Raw genomic sequence first — 16,008 nt, 5'->3', positions numbered from 1 at the left:
TAAACGGGTGTTAATGACAGAAGCAATAAATAAGGAATTTCAAAAGATGCCATAATTTATATAGGCCGAAAGGCTAGGATTTTGTCGATTTTTTAATTATTTTAAACCTAGTGTGCATGTTACGATATACACAGGGTGATCAGACACGCTAGTCAACTACTAGGAGAGAGAAGCGATATCCTCTCTGTTAATGTGCCTCGTCTAATTATTAAAATGTGTGTGTTCCGAACTAGTATTATTTATTATAATGTACTATTGCTCTAAACACTTTGATTACTAGTGTATGTGGGTAAGACATACGGTAAGACTATTTCTCCATAAACCATATCTTTTCCTTTTCTTGTCTTAAAGCCTGCTTTTACTTTGTGTTGGAAATATGGGCTGAACTTCCTAGCTGTTAACGATGTTGCCGAACTGTTCCTGAAGCGTCTTTAATAAAACGATTTCTTTTCGATATATATAAAAAGAGAGGAAGAAATTCGCCTTCTTTTTGCAGCAGGGCGTTTCGCGGGCTCCAGGCTTGCCTGGGATCTTCCCGGGGACACTTTTGGGACGCCGTTCTTGGGAAAAGAGAGGTAGATACGAGGCGAGGCGCGTTAAAGGAGGCAGAGGCGTATCCGAGAGCGCCTCGCCGCTGGGGAAGGGGGTTTTGGGAGAATGAAATGCTGCCAGCTTGAAACACCGGGGGTGGGAGGCAGGGAGAGTCCGTCTCTCCCCTCTCCCCCCGAGCCCGGCTCCGCCTGCCCGGTGCCCGGCGGCCGAGGGCGGCCCAGCGCCCCTTTGTTGTCCCCTCCCAGGCCGACCCGGCACTTGCCGGTGCCCCGGCGGGGCTCCGCGGCGGCAGGGGCGGCCGGCCCGGCCTCCGTTCGCTCCGCAACCGGCTGGCTCCAGCGGGGGGTTATCTTCCGCCTCCTCCGCCTTCTTCCTTCCCCTTTCTCTTCCGCTTGCACGTTCAGGGCTTTTGAGGCGTTTATTTTCCCCGAACAGACGAAAAAAGGTGCGTTTCGGAGCGTTTCAGGTTTTATGGCGAAGCGCATTTCTGTTTGATTCTGGAGACTTGTGGGGCACATCATTTAAGTACCTGGAAGAGCCCTCTCTGCCGACGCAGCCTTGTTTTCTCTGAATGTTTTAAATTCTTCTTTCCCCACCCTTGCCTCCCCCCTCCCGCCCCCCAACCACACACATACTCCGCTCCTCCTAATTCTGGAGAAGTTTTTCCTCCCAACGAGCCTCCCCGCAGACGGAAGGCCGGGCACTGCCAGAGCCGTTGTGTTTCCCGGCCGCGGAGCCGTCGCGGGCTGTTCCCTTCCTCCTTCCAGGCTTAACCTTTGGCTTTGCCGGTCTCCGGGCTCTCAGAAGACGCAGCTTTGCCACGGCCAAAGCTCCCTTCCCGGGGCAGGAGGAAACCCGAACCGGCTGGCAAATCGGTACCAGATGGAGAGGAGTCGCCTTTTAATCTCGGAGTAACAACGTGCACAAGCAGTAAGAAAGCGGCAGCTACAGGCAGGAGGAAGGCGAGCCCGGGACAACGGGCCGGGGGGCGTCAGCCCGTCCACCCAGCGGTGCCGATTTTAAGTTTTCTACTCCCGGAGCTGGGGCATTGACGAGCGCTATTCAAAATCCCCGTGCCCGGGGCCCGGGCTCTCCCCGGGACGCACATGGCCCCGGCCGGGCCCCGGCGCTCCTCCGCGCTCCCCGCCCGCGGGCGCGGAGCCGGGCCGCCGCCGCGCAGCCCCAGCTGCAGCCGAACACGGCCGGCCGTGCTTAGAGAGAAGGGCACAATGATTCGCCTGAAATGTAGCGCGCATTATTACCGATAATTAATATGTACCTCGACAAAGTGAGTTGCAAATGCGCAGTGGCACAATGATGCATTGCAGGCCGGCCGGCCCGCCTGCCCCGCAGCTACCATGGAGCTCGGCTCCTGTCAGGCAGCGCGATTTCCAGCCATGTCTGAGGCAATCCTGCCATCTCCTGGACAACCCCCGGCATAGGCAGGGGAAGCCTTCAGCTCGCTTCAGGAGCCGCGTTTCCGAGTGATAAATGGGCGAGGGAGACTACTCGGTCACACGCAGAGCAACCTTCGCCTGTAAACTGGAAGAATATGCCAGTGAAATTATAGCGTGTGGTCAGCTCTGATGTTCAGGCCGATCCGGTTGCCTATTTAAAAGCAAAAAAAAAAAAAAAAAAAAGAGCGGAAAGGAGCGTGTGAAAGCAGCCCTCCGGGTCGCTCTGTTCCTCAGCGGTGATATTTCCTGTACAGACAGAGGCAGGGGGACACCCGCGGCATTAAAACGCCGCCCCCCAAACCAGAAGCCGGCTGTGGCTGGAAAAACCAGCACAAGTCCGTCCGAGGCTCTCCGCACCGCGGCAGCGGCCAGCCGCCCCTGGAACAAGATGTTTCTGTCAGTGCTTTTCCCTACAGATTTAAACATAAACATCGCTTTCCGCAGCTGTGAGTGTCTCCAGCTACTCCAGATTTGGCTTTTCATATTTTTTCGCGGTATTAATTAGCAATTACAGAAGAGTTGAGCATTAATTGAAAGCTCTGTTTTCTCTAACCTCATAAAAGTTAGTTTGAAGTGTCACCTCTCTTTCCGGTAACTGGGAATTCACATCCATTCCTTGTGTTTATTGCGGGCGAAAATATAGTCTTTGAACACAAAACGTTCCTTCTGTCTTCCGAGAACCGAAAATCACGGTCAGCTTTTTCGCAAAAGGCCGTTATGAAAATAAACTATTACCCATCTTCTTGGGGAGAAAAAAAGCAGAAAGCGAGTAAGCTAATAAGAGGGAGATTCAATTGGTAGACATAACTCAAACAATAAAAATTAAAGGCAGTGGTCAGTAATATCCTCCAGCGGTGCTTGTGTGGTCCTGTGTGGTCTAGGAGAGAGCAATCATTTAAAGATTTCTTCCAGGGCAATGAAATTACTGCAGAATTTACCCCAATTTCCCATTAAACAGAAAGATGAATTTGATTAGGAGAATGTCAAGAGGGCCAGCGTCTCTGATCTCGGCGTAGAAATAAAACCAAGATTAAAACTATGATCAACAGGACAATAACACGGAAAAATTAACCCTACCTGTTAAATAGGCTCAAGTTTTTAACCGAGGTAATGAAAGTGGCGAAGGCCGGGCATTAAGGCTCTGCTTGAAGCTGGGCTCGCTCAGACCACGGGAGATCCTCTCCGAAAAGAGGCCGAGGACAGAAACGCCCGGTCCGGCTGACGGACGGGCCTCCAAAGTCTCCGGCGGGGCGGCTGTCCCGGCAGCGCGGCGGGAGCGCGGTGCCAGCGGCCGCCGCCGAGCTCGGCTGGGCTTTGGCGGGGGGCTCCTTCGCCGAGACCCCCGGCCGCCGGGCCCATTGCGGGTGTCTTTGGGTGCAGCAGCCGGGCGGGCCTCGGCTTGCTGCCGGGGGAAGTACAGTGTCTCCCGACCCGCACGATTTGGGACGGGACACGAGCAACCTCCGGTGAGGATGCTCTCGGGCAGGATTTTGTTCGTACTTACTCCGGTGCTATCGAGAAAACGGGAGAGAGAACGGAAGAACTGGGCTCCTGTTTGATCTCCCCAAAAATGTAAAAATATGTATAACCCCCCCCAAATAACACTGTAAGGGATAATTTTCTTGTCAGGGCAGAAAAATTCCTCATACGCAGCTTGGGACATAGCAGCGGGGTACCCAGCTGAGGCTGACTCTCCTCTGCCCACCGCTGCACTCCCATCCTCTCTGCTGCAGAGCAGACCCGGGCATTTTCTTTCTTGCAGGCTTTCGATTCTACTTATTTATTTATTTATCTCGGCGGGTTGCTCAAGTAATTCCGTGTTGTTGCTGTTGTTATACCCGTTGTTGTTATTGTTGTTGTTTGTTTGATTGTATTCTAAAGACAAAATAAACCCCGAGTTTTAGAAGCGTTATTTAAAAACCCGTCTTCGCTTCGGAGTGAAGATGGAAGGTAAAAGGGCAGACGTGCGGACCTAAGAGGACACTAGTCATTAGCGTACGAGAACGACGATCCTGGTGATATCCGATCAATTAAGATTTTAATTGCAAGCATATGCAGATGCATATCATGTTTCTCGCAATTAAAACAAACGCGTATATAAAACGGACAACATACGTGTTCCGCGCACACGCACGCACAAGGTGTATTCGTCTGCACGGGGGCAGAAGTCGGGACGTGTGCCCTGAGCGGTCACATCTCCTTCCCTTTAGTGGGAAGGAGCCAGCGTAGGTTATTCTCAGCCCGCGGTGCACGCTCTTATCGCGGGTGTAGTTTTGGCCCCGGCAGCTGCCGGGCGCAGGGCGGCCGGCCCGGGGGGGTGCTGCCGACCGAGGGGGGGGGGGGGCACGGCCGGGCCGGGGGCTGCCCTGTTCCCTCGGCATCGCTGCCAATGTTTGGCTTCCCCTCATCTTTCCGCTGGCGCCGCAGCTTTGCCAGCCAGCCCCAGCCACTTTTATAGAAGCGGAGACCATGTTTTCCCCTCCCCCTTGCGAGCTCGGTATTTTCATATTTCAAGTGTTATCATAAGACTTTTAAAAAGGGGGGAAAAAAGGAGAAGGGGAAAAAAAAGGGGGGACTCAGTGGCTCGGTGGCTGGAGGCGGTGCTGAAATTACCGGCTTTGAAGAACCTGTCTGCAAAGTTTCGTCCAATCGTTTCAGGCTTTCCGCTTATTCCCTGTTGTAACTAAATACTGCTGTAAGAACAGCTGAAGTCCTTTGTTGGAAATGTGTGATCGCAGTCTCTACAGATCTGGCTACGTTGGTTCTCTCTTGAATTTGCAATCTCCAGATTCCTTTTATTTTCCTAATTTGCGGGCTAATGGCAGTCAATTGGCGGCTCTGCCCACCATTTCCTACCCCCGGAGCTCGATCCCGTGGACTTGCTCAAGTTCGTGCGCAGCCCAGCCGCAGAGCCACGCGTTCAGCGGCGCGGCGCAGCCTTACCTCCCCGGCTCCGTTCCAATCAACATCAGCTCCAACGGCAACAAAGAGTGCCTGGAAGACAACAATAAATATTACGCCCACGATGCGAGCTCCAAACAAGAGGAGAGATGCAGGCAGAGGCAATCTTTTGCAAATGACCCAACTGTTACTCACGCAGCCAACTTAAAGCCCGTAAAGTATGACCACTCGAGCCTACAGAGAAGTTTGCATGGCTCGGCTGCTCTTTTTGAAGTGAATTCCTGCACTTCCAGCTTAAAGGAGGACATCAAGAATTCCGTCAACTTGAACCTGACAGTTCAGCCCGCAGCAGTCCAGTCATGCCTCAGACCTTCAGTGCAGGATGGTATGCCTTAAATATCTCGCTTTAGTTAGAGGCGACCTAGTGATACTTGCTTTCTAAGAGATGCCTGTAATTGCTTTGTAACCCCCCTGTAACCCACTCGGAGCGATAATCGCTTAATCCGACTCGGAGGTAGATAGAAATTGCGCTGTCAAGCTGTGCTTTGCCCCATTTGCCGACCTAGTTTAGCCCTGTTATCTTGCGGGTTTTTTTGCATATTCTCTTTAATGCCCAGACCTGATCCACTAAATTATCGACGTGTTTGTTGTAGGTTTGCCTTGGTGCCCCACCCAGGGGAGATCAAGAAAGAAACGGAAACCTTACACAAAACAACAAATTGCTGAATTGGAAAACGAGTTTCTCCTCAATGAGTTTATTAACCGACAGAAGAGGAAAGAACTATCAAACAGACTGAATTTAAGCGATCAGCAAGTTAAAATTTGGTTTCAGAACCGGCGGATGAAAAAGAAAAGAGTAGTAATGCGAGAGCAGGCGCTTTCTATGTACTAGAGCAGAGTCCGCCCGTTCCTGCATGAACTCGTGCCCGGAGTGTTCACCCCTAGAGTAGAGCGTATTCGCGAGTGCAACGCGGGGAGTGTGAGTTTTTACCGTTTAGACCAAGTTCTCGAAACGCGTAGGATCCCTGCGTAAATTGGCAAACCCTGAGTCCTTAGCCAAAATGAAGAGGACAAGCCGGACCGGCACAGAAACCTGTATTATCAGCTTTTTACCTTTCTTTCTCCAATTATATAGATTTTCTCCTGCTTCTTACCCTCTCTTTCCCCGGAGAACGAGCGGTGCTAAACTAAAATCGATTTCTTTTATCTGTATGTAAACACCATTTTGCAGCAAAATAAAGGAATAACGCCTAGTAAAGACGTCGGCTCTGTGAGTCCCGGCTGCTCCCTTCATCTGCTGCCCTGCACGCCGGGGCGAGCCTGCGGCGCCGGCTTGTTTTGCGGTTTGAAGTAACCTGCTCGAGAAGCCATGGGGGAAAGTGGTTAACAAATAAACCTTTTTCTTTCTTCTTCTTCTTCTTCTTTTCCCCCCCCCCCCCCCCCCCCCCGCTCGGAGCCGCAGATCCGGCCGCAGCCCGGCGGAGAGGGCACGTGACACCCGCGCGAGGCCCGGGCGTAACCTGCGCGCCGGTTCCGCGGCGGCGGCCGCTCCCGCCGCTCCGCTTGCGGCCGCCCGCCCCGACGGCGGGGGGACACGGGCGGAGGGGAGCCCCGCGTGCCCGCCGGGGGCGGGCGGGGTGGGGGGTGGTGGGGTGCCGCCGCCCCCGGGGCGCGGGCTGGGCTCCTCGCCGGGCACAGAGGAGGGGGTTGCCCTGTCGGGAAGGAGCGGCCCTCCGCCCGCTTCCCCCGCCGGCCGGGTCCCGGGGGAACGCGGGGTCCCGCGGCGGCGGCGGGGGCCGCCGAGCCGGGCGCGGGTGGTCCCGGCGGCGCCGCCGCCGCCGGTGCCGCCCCAGGTGGCCGGGCAGGGCCCTGCCCTTCCAGCGCCGCCGCTGACTTTGGCCTTGTCCAAGCGCTGCCCCAAACAAACGGGCGGAGGAGAGCGGGAGGAGCCGAGGCCGCGGCGGGCTGGGGCCGGGGCCGGGGCCGGGGCCGGGGCCGGGGCAGGGGCCGGGGCAGGGGCAGGGGCAGGGGGGAGCCGGGGCCCCCCCTCTCAGCCCGAGGTGCTGCAGGCGCAGGAGAGAGGAGAGCCCCGAGCTTTTGGCGGGTTTGCTTATTTTGTGAGACCGTCCCCATGGCCGTTTCCGCAGAGGTTTTTGTGAGGGAAAGGGGGGAACGCTTTCGGGTTTTTGCCCAGATATAAACCTCAGAGGATAACCCAACCAGAATGGCTGGGAGCATTGCCCAAGCCGTTTGATTATTGTTTTAGGACGAGAACGAAATCGATTTTCCCCGCATCTTGCTGACAGGCTGTCTCTGCCGGGAGCCTCCAGCCTCTGCAGCACCGGAGCACTCGAGCTGGCCAGAGCTGCAGAGCCAGGGGAAATGCTAGATATTGCCTTGGTCTGATACTTCAGAAAATAAATGGAAAAAAAAAAACCAACCCTAAAAATAATAATAAAAAAAGAAACCTCACGGAATTGTAGGTCCGGATTAAAACGCCTTTTGGCTGCAATTTCCACCTAAATCTGTTTCTAATGAAGAGGCGTTTCCACACGCGAAACCTTGGGTTGCCTCTCCCAACAGTAATAATAATTACGCTGGCGGAGCCCGCGTTATTTTCTGGTATATAAAGTAGGCTCAGATATGGTTGTTCGGGGCGTATGCAACAAGGCTAAACAACCACAAGGAACGGCACAAAGCAGCTACCTATTTACACGGGGCTGTTGCCTTCCTGAAGGCAATAAACTCATTATTTCATAAAGAGGCATATTTGAACTTTGCTCCTACCCGCTCATTTGCTTGCGACTACTGCTCTCAAGGGCACAGTGGTCCAGATGATTTGGGAGGTACATGCCGGATTTCTAGGCGGGCAGAAGTGCAGCCATCTTCCCGAAAGCTTCCCAGAGAGCCCCAAAGGTAACGCTCGGGTGGTGTTTCGGGAGGGAGAAGGAAAACCAGCCCAAGTTGGAGGCGCATTTCTTGCCGTCCAGAATGGCCACCCTTACCGCATTGCCCAATGCAGACAAAACCCCACCTCGGTGATGGCGGGGTGACTGCCAGGGGAGAAGCGGGGGCGAGACAGCGCCGGGGGAGAGCTCCCCGAGGGAGGGGGCTACACACCTAGCCACCTACAGCCAGAGGCACCAGCCCTGCGTCCCTCCAAACCTTCGAGGCATTCAGCCCCTGTGCTGGGAGCTGGCGCATTGCGGACAATAAAAGTCTCTTCATTCAGTAGCATTTCCCTAATTAAAAAAACTAGAAGCAACCCCAATGATGCGAGCCAGGAGAAAAGCAAAAACCAGATAAAGCCCCTTTTCTTATTCTCTCCTGGAATACTATTCAGCCGGCTACAGTCCATGAGAAATGGACCCTTCATGCCGTCCTTCCCGTCCTAACCCGCCCCAGTACAACCAGTCCCTTTATTACACGGGTGATGTGAAATCCGAAGAGGAACCTCGGATGAAAGGATGTGAAAGGCAATGTATTATTTATTAAACGTATCTGATCCACGACGACGGCTCGTTGTAAAGCCTCTAGTCTAAATGGCCCACAGAAGGTGAAAAAACAGAGGAGGTAGGACTTAAATCGCGCTGTGAGATGCGAAAGTAGCGTGTATTTGTATCTCTGTATGTGCCTGTATACATACATACGCAGATACATGTAGATGGACCGATTTCAGCAGCGCCCGTTGTGCGTAACCGTGTGTGCGCCCACACGGACGTACGTATTTGCGGGCTCACACCGTGCATAGGCACACAAGCGGTAGAAAATGGTGCGCGATTTCACGCGTGCCCATACTCCCGGGTTTCAGCCGTTCCCTTGAAGCAGCGGGCGAGGACAGCCGTTCCGGGAGCGTGGGGAGGTACACGCGCGTGTGGCAGAACTGCGGACACGGGGCGCGCCCTGCCCGTGCGGCTCTGCCTGCCTGCGCACACCCGCCCCAGCCGCCCCGTGGGCACATGTGTGCACACGCGTGTGCGGCGCGCCGGGTGGGCGTGCAGGAGATGCGCCCGCGTGAGGTGGATGTGCCCCACGCCCCCCCAGCTGGATCATTTCGGGTGTCCTTCCAGCTGTGTGTTTCCAGTCCCCCCGCCCCGGCTTTGTGGGTGCATACGGGGCGGGGGGGGGAGCAGCGGGCACCCGCTTGCTGCGCCCACGCCCGCGTCCCCCCGCGGCACGCAGGCGACCGTCCATCCCTTTATTTACTCCAACATAAACATCTTTGCATTCCGACCGCAGCCTAAACGTGATAAAGCCCTTCCGAGGGGGGCTCTCCATTCCTCCTCGTTTGATAAGGCTGCAAACGCAACTCGGCTTGTCGGGAATGGCTCTGGATGCCTTTGTGCTTCCTAAAAGAGCATAAATAATTAAAGTTTGGCAGGGAGGAAAAGCTTTCTTGCAGAACTGTAGTGGCAATAAATGAAATGACTCAGAATCTCTTCTCCAGTCGGTTTTTACGAGAGCTGCCAGACAGTGTCTGTTCACGTTCTCCAGATACTAGGGGCGCCATAACAAAGTTAAGGTCAAGTTAGTGTCTTATCTTGGGTGGCACAAAAATACCGCATCTTCTCCAGCCGGACCGGGTGCGGTTTTAAACGCGAATGTTGCGCCAGTCGCCTTAATTTCCGCGGAGGGCTTTTGGAAATGGCACTTGGACTTGAATACTTGGTAATTCCAGGCAACGGTTGCAGAGGTTTCAAGACGCCTGACGGTAAAGTATTCGCCTGACTGTCTACATGATGTGCATGTATGTTTCGATGCTATTTAATCTGCTTAAGGCATAAAAAAAAAAAAAAAATTAAGGGGGGGGGGGGGGATGTGTTGGATATGTAATGCTGAGAGCTGGGCTGGGAACCGACCCCAGGGTGAAAATGCTCTGGCAGGAGAGGACCCCCAGCTCTGCCTTATTCCAGCGGGGTCTCTGCTGCGATATTGGTCTCACGTTCCCCAAATTAGATCGCTTTTTAAGGGACTGTTTCCTAAAAGGGCTGTTTTCGTATTAACAAATCGTCGCCATGTCTTTGAACTTGAATTAGTTGAAACCGGTTGGCTCCTGCGCCAAAATTTAATTGATGCTAGGCTTGCTGCATCGAAAGGAAGGTGAGGGAGTCTGGTTAAGGCTTAATTAGTTGTTTGAACGGTAAAGAAAATGAAGCTCCGTAGGTTCCCAGAGCCATCTCTCCCGATGAGATAGGCGATGGGAAACCTGGGGGCACAATCCAAACGGATCCCTGCCCTGCTCTGCTGCAAGCTCAGGGTGGTAAGTGACACAGGAGCCATTTTAACTGCGCAGGCATCATATTTAGGAGGTTGTTCATGTGTTGCAGCAGAACGGAGAGGGCTCGAAAGTTGGCGATAAAGGGAGGGAACGGTGGTTTTGTGCCTTGATTTCTAGTGGTACCTTGCGAGAGTCGATCTGCTGGGAGCAGCCTGTGGCGTTTGAGGTGGTTTGCGAGCGAGGCACCAAGGCGAAAAATACCATACTGTACAAAGAAAAGAAAAAAAGGAAAGAAAGGGGAGGGAAAAAAAGGAACGAGTTTCATCTTATCTGCCCGGCTTTGGTCTTTTGCTTTTCCTAAAGGGCAAGCTGGGCTGCGGTGTGGAAGCCCCTCGGGCAGCCCTCGCCTGCTCTGGGGGGCCGGCGGAGGCAGGAGGGGCCGTGCCGGTGGCGGCGGCGGCGGCGGGGCGGGGGGCAGGGTGCGGGGCGCAGCCCGGGCTGCGGGGCTCCCGCCCCCGGAGCCTCTCCGCAGCAGCGCGGAGCCGGGGACGCGCAGGAGGCGCCTGTGGCGGCGGGGTCGCGGGGCGCGCAGCCTGCGCATGGCCGAGCCCTCCGCGGGCACCGCCGCCTCGCAGAGCCGGGGAGGGGGGGCCCCGGGCCTTGCCCCCACTTGCCGGCAGCGCTTTGGGGCCGGTTCCCTACCTGCCGGGGCTCTCTGCTCGCTGTGGGACTTGGAGGCTGTCTTTTTGGAGGTGATCCGGGGCCTGCCGCCTGGCCGGAGCGCCCGGGGATTGCCCGGGTGGCAGGAGGGGGCGACCCTGCTCGGCTTGGAGAGCTCGCCCAGGTTTCGGGTTTATCTGGAGAGCGGCATGTGGCGGGGCTACTCTGGCTATGCTGTACAGTGGCGGAAAAAGGCATTCCCATAGAGAGCTGGCAAACGTTTCTGGAATGAGGAATTGCTCGAGCATAGGGCTATTGCTGGCGCGTATTATTTATTCTCTTCTCTTTTCAGCCTCTGTGCCCCGGTTTGTGCTCGTCTATGTAAAATCGTATTTCAAGGAGAAACAGAAAATTGGCAAAAATGCGCCCTCGAGGGCAGGGCGGCCGCGGGGCTGGCGGGTGTTGTGCGCGTCGCCCGCTCCCAACCCTGCTTTTCCCTTCCAATGAAAATGAACATTTTGGTGGGAGTCGGAGGCACGGGAACAGAGGTCACTTTGTGTGCTGCTCTGCTTCCCAAGGAAACCGTGCTTGGTGGACTTGTCTTCCTGCCCTAGCCCTTCGCTTTCCAAAGAGCCCGAAAGTGTCTCCCTTTCATAAAACCGGCTCCTGAGAGATGTTCTGTTTGCGTGTTTCTCATTTCAGTTTGTCTCTGGCGCCCTGACACAAGCGCGCAGTGTTTGGGCTCGTAGGCGAGGGAAAATGAGGTGATCGGGACTCGGGCTTTGCATTTCGTGACCGGTTTCGATGCCAACTGTGGATGGCTGGAGCCGGGCGGGCAGATCCACTCGTACGCTCGAGCGTGTGAATGGGACTTGGCTTTCCCGAGCGAACCGTCACCCGCTCATCATCCGCCTGAGCGGCGGCCAGCGAGCATCGCTCCCTCCAAGGAGGAGCGATCACGTTTCCGAGCCGAGGGTGCCCGGCCGGGAGCCCGCACCCCGCGCTCCCAGGGCTACCTTCCCCCGACGGCGGCTCCATCCCTCCCCGCCCCCCCCCGGCCCCCCCCCCACTGCCCGCGGAGGCCGGGCGGGCTGGGCGGCGATGCGGGCGGGGGGCTGCGCTCCGCGGGGCTCCGCGCCGGGCTCCGGCGGTGGGCAGGCGCCCACCCGCCCGGGCGGCGCGGCCCCAGGTGATTTGCCGCACCACCTACGTGTATGTGATCGCCTGGTGAAAGGATGAGGGGAAAAACCGGCTATATTTGTACAAACGCTGCGCTCGTCTCTCCGTGCTGGGAGGGCTCTTTGGAGAGATCTTAGGAGCCTTTCCGAGGGGCTGATATAGATATAAGGACATTTCTACATCGCGTCACGTGACATAATTACCACTAGAATCAATCAAGATGAATTGCACGTCAGCACACGGTGGGGATTTTTTCTTAGTTGATCCTGTCCAAACCCTCTTGTGCAATAGATGGATCTTGTTCAATGCATTGAAGCCTCCTGGTTGCTTGCAATCGCAAAAAGGAAGACATGACTGAGTTTGACGATTGCAGTCACGGCACATCCAATATGTATCTGCCAGGGTGCGCTTATTACGTCTCACCCTCAGATTTCTCGACGAAACCCTCTTTTTTGTCGCAATCTTCGTCCTGTCAAATGACTTTTCCTTATTCTTCTAATTTACCTCACGTCCAACCTGTGCGCGAAGTAGCATTCAGGGAATACGGATTAGAGCGCAGCAAATGGCAGTATAGGGGCAGTTATGCTCCTTATTACTCAGCTGAAGAGGTGATGCACAGAGACTTTCTGCAGCCTGCGAACAGGAGGACGGAAATGTTATTCAAAACGGACCCTGTCTGCGGCCACCACGGACCGTCTCCCGCCGCCTCCAACTTCTACAGCTCGGTGGGGAGGAACGGCATCCTGCCGCAAGGCTTCGACCAGTTTTACGAGACAGCCCCCGGACCCCCGTACCAGCAGCACTCCGAGGGCGAGGGGGATGCGGACAAGGGCGACTTGAAAGCCCCGAGCAGCACTTGCAGTAAAACACCTTCCAGCCAAGAGAAGAAAGTGACACCAGCAAACAGCGCCGATTCCCCTTCTGGTGAGGCTGTTGCAGAGAAGAGCAACAGTTCAGGTAGGTATCAGTAGTAAATTGGGGGCAAGAGTACAAGGCCAACACTTTGTCAAGCCGCATTTTATGTGCAATTTTATAAGCATCCAAAGGATTTTATATATCCTATAAGATTTCCTTTACCGTTGTAAAGCGTGTTTACGATAGGAAACCAATTTAGGTGGGCTTAAGGTATTCTTGGAAGAGGATATTAATTGTTATTAAATTGTTGATTTGGCGGGGGGGAAACGGGGAGATTTCACAGGTAGTGCTCAGAGCTACCTTCGGTTTAGAGCTTAAGATCTTCGTTTGTTTGGGGCGGGGGGGGGGGGGTGGTGGGTGGGTGAGAGGAGTTGGAGAAACTTGGAATTTTTCCAGCCCATTTAAATATCTCTCTGTGTTGCTCGAAGTGCTCTCTTTTAAGGAGAAGTTGGGAAATATTCGCTTTTTTGCTAAGTCACCCGGAGAGTAAAAGACCCGGGAATATTTTTTTTGAACTGCTAGAGGGCTGCTTTCCAGGCAATGGGATATTGTCAAAGTCTCTGATCTCGTCCTGGCTGAGCATGTTCGTAGCAGCAGCATAAATCAGTTTCTTCTCTCTTGAATTTCAGCAATTCCCCAGCGATCAAGGAAAAAGAGGTGTCCCTATACCAAATACCAGATAAGAGAACTGGAACGGGAGTTTTTCTTCAACGTGTACATAAACAAAGAGAAAAGACTGCAGTTGTCCAGAATGCTCAACCTCACTGACCGGCAAGTTAAAATCTGGTTCCAGAATCGAAGGATGAAAGAAAAGAAACTGAACAGAGATCGACTCCAATATTTCACTGGGAATCCCTTGTTTTGAAAAAAAAAAAAAAAAAAAAGGAAAGAAAAGAAAGGAAAAAAAATTTTAAAAAGAGAGAGAGAGCCAGAGAAAAGGAAGAAAGAAGAAAAACAAAGAATATCTCGGTCTCTCTGACCTGCCATCTGAATGCAAAAGTAAATTGGTTTACATGACACATCCACCCTGCGGAACTCAAAGTTTCATTTTCATGTGCAACTCCACACACTGAATGGCCACTGGAGATTTCGGGGCTTGGCGGAGCAGATTCCTGATAAGGGGAAACTAGGGTAAATCCAACTGTCCACTCTCAAGTGTTTCTCGCCAAAGGTGCTTTTTTTCCTCTCCCACAGTACCAGCAATGGACCTGCAGTGTGTCTGGTAGTTTTTGCTTACAATTCATTGAGTTCGGGGGGGCTCTGTTGTTGCTTTTGAGCTAGGGTAACACTTTCCTCCCTTTAAGTGAATGCGGTTTATTTAAGAGATGGTAAATGTACGTTCGCTATATATAAAATATATATATATATGTTTCTATTGTCATCCAAAAGCATGGGCCACTGTCTTTTTCATGTGAATAAATGGTTTCTAGTAAAGTTAAGGTTATAACTTCCGTGGACTGTATGGATTTCCATCTCCGAAGTATCCTAGCGTTTCCCGGGCTAGAGCCAAGTTCAGTTAAATAATAATGGGAGGAAGCCTAGTCGGGTTATTTTAAATGCCTTTTAAATAAATAACAGTTTAGACGTCTAACTCTCCGTTTGTAGGTATGCGCAACGTTCCCTGTTCGCTGCGAGGCAGAGCCAACATGGCTGTCTGCAGACCATCACTTCTGATGGTGCTACAATTCCTATAAACAACGAAAAAGGCTTTTTTTTTTTTTTTTTTTTTTTTAAGCCGGTCAGGCTCCCAAGAAGCCCAGAATCCCCAACGCCAATGACTGTTTACTTGTTAGTGAAGAGCAAGGCAGAAAGACCGAGGGCTCAGAGCGACTCAGACAAGAGGGAGCTATAAACAATTGGCACTAGCGTGGGGGGGGAGGAAAAAAAAAAAAAAAAAAAGAAAGAAAAAGCTTTGGAGGCAGAGGGGTGGATCTCTTAAATGCCATTCCTCGGCAGGGCGAGCGGAGCGGGGCGCTCGGCCGGGAGCGCAGCCCGCTGCCCCGGCCGCGGCGGGCCCTGCGCGGGGGCAGGCATCCGGCGGAGGTCCGCTCCGCTCCTCGCCGCTTTATCTTGCGTGACCTGGCTGGGCTGTTTACAAAACCTTGAACTGTCTAGACAACACCATAAAACCCGAGGTTCTAAACAGCTTAATTGGGTTATATTATACACCTTCTGGTGGGTGAAAAAGAGATTTCCGCAATGTGCAATAAAGGCGAGGAGTGAGAAAAGAATTTGCCTTTTTTGAATAGGACGAAGCGGCTCTTGCTAACGCTCGCACGCGGGGAAGGCAAAAGTGCCCAAATAAGTCAGGAAAAGCCCGAGAATTCAAAAAATGGAGACGTGGAAGCGGAGGGAGGCATGACTAAAAAAAATTTTTTTAAACCTTTTAGCAAGAAAAACATAAGTGTATGCCTTTGAACTTCCAAAATGTCAAGGTCATCACCTTTAACCTTTCTGAATAATTAGGCGCCTTAAGGTTCCTCTGTTATTTTCAACCACCACCCACTCTCTCTCTCTCTCTCTGTCTCCCTCCCTCCCTCCCTCCCTCCCTCTCTCTCTCACACACACGCACAACCACACACACACTTATTACCGCATAGCTGGCCGTATTAGCAAATGCATCATAACGCAAAGAAAATCCCAGCTGGGTAGAGGTGAGCTCTCCGCGGCGTGCGGGGAGCGTGCCCCGCTCCGGTCCCCGCCAGCCGGAGCATGGCGGGCTCCCCGCTTCCCTCGCCTTTCTCTTCCGCGCCCCGGCAATTCGCCCCAAATCTCCCTTTTTCTAGCTCTAAAAAAAAAAAAAAAAAAATGTTTTTTCGCTCAAAAAAAACCGGCGTGGGCTGTAGGAAATGCTTCTTAATTTAGGGAGAAAGATGGTCTTTCTATGCAGATTTTCTGCGGATGTGCCTTTCCCCACAAAGCCCATTAATTAGAAATGCGTGAAGTCGCGGGGAATTTCTCAAATCATTTCGCCTGACCTGATGGCAAAATTCTCGCGTCTCTCCCGAGCCTTAATCTACAGGGCGAGAGCGAGTCGTTTGATTTTTCTGTTCCCTGCAGTGCTTTAACAGTCTATCTTAGCGGCTTAATACGCCTTTAAAATGCTAAGACACCGCAAAAGAGGGC

At 53.4% G+C, this 16,008-nt stretch overlaps 2 protein-coding genes across 2 annotated transcripts; both read left to right on the top strand.

Annotated features, from left to right (window-relative positions):
* The first annotated feature begins 4,658 nt into the window (after positions 1 to 4,658).
* On the top strand, positions 4,659 to 6,312 carry HOXD12 (homeobox D12). Its single transcript, XM_030018641.1, has 2 exons — positions 4,659 to 5,295; positions 5,564 to 6,312. Exons 1-2 carry the CDS (start codon positions 4,734 to 4,736, stop codon positions 5,800 to 5,802), a joined length of 801 nt encoding a protein of 266 aa, XP_029874501.1. The 5' UTR covers positions 4,659 to 4,733; the 3' UTR covers positions 5,803 to 6,312.
* Positions 6,313 to 12,239: 5,927 nt separating this feature from the next.
* Positions 12,240 to 13,801, top strand: HOXD11 (homeobox D11). The gene is made up of 2 exons (XM_030018246.1): positions 12,240 to 12,924; positions 13,512 to 13,801. The coding sequence occupies exons 1-2, from the start codon at positions 12,318 to 12,320 to the stop codon at positions 13,745 to 13,747; spliced, it is 843 nt and encodes a 280-aa protein (XP_029874106.1). The 5' UTR covers positions 12,240 to 12,317; the 3' UTR covers positions 13,748 to 13,801.
* Positions 13,802 to 16,008: the final 2,207 nt, after the last annotated feature.

Source organism: Aquila chrysaetos, chromosome 6, assembly GCF_900496995.4.
Source record: "Aquila chrysaetos chrysaetos chromosome 6, bAquChr1.4, whole genome shotgun sequence".
In the NCBI taxonomy this organism is placed as follows: Eukaryota; Metazoa; Chordata; class Aves; order Accipitriformes; family Accipitridae; genus Aquila; species Aquila chrysaetos.
This window is presented reverse-complemented; position numbering and strand designations above follow the sequence as displayed.

Coding starts and splice junctions, on each gene's coding strand:
- HOXD11 (XM_030018246.1), top strand. CDS start 12,318: ATGACTGAGTTTGACGATTGCAGTCACGGCACATCCAATATGTATCTG. Junction 12,925..13,511: donor AGAGAAGAGCAACAGTTCAG/GTAGGTATCAGT, acceptor CTTGAATTTCAG/CAATTCCCCAGCGATCAAGG.
- HOXD12 (XM_030018641.1), top strand. CDS start 4,734: ATGTGTGATCGCAGTCTCTACAGATCTGGCTACGTTGGTTCTCTCTTG. Junction 5,296..5,563: donor CAGACCTTCAGTGCAGGATG/GTATGCCTTAAA, acceptor TGTTTGTTGTAG/GTTTGCCTTGGTGCCCCACC.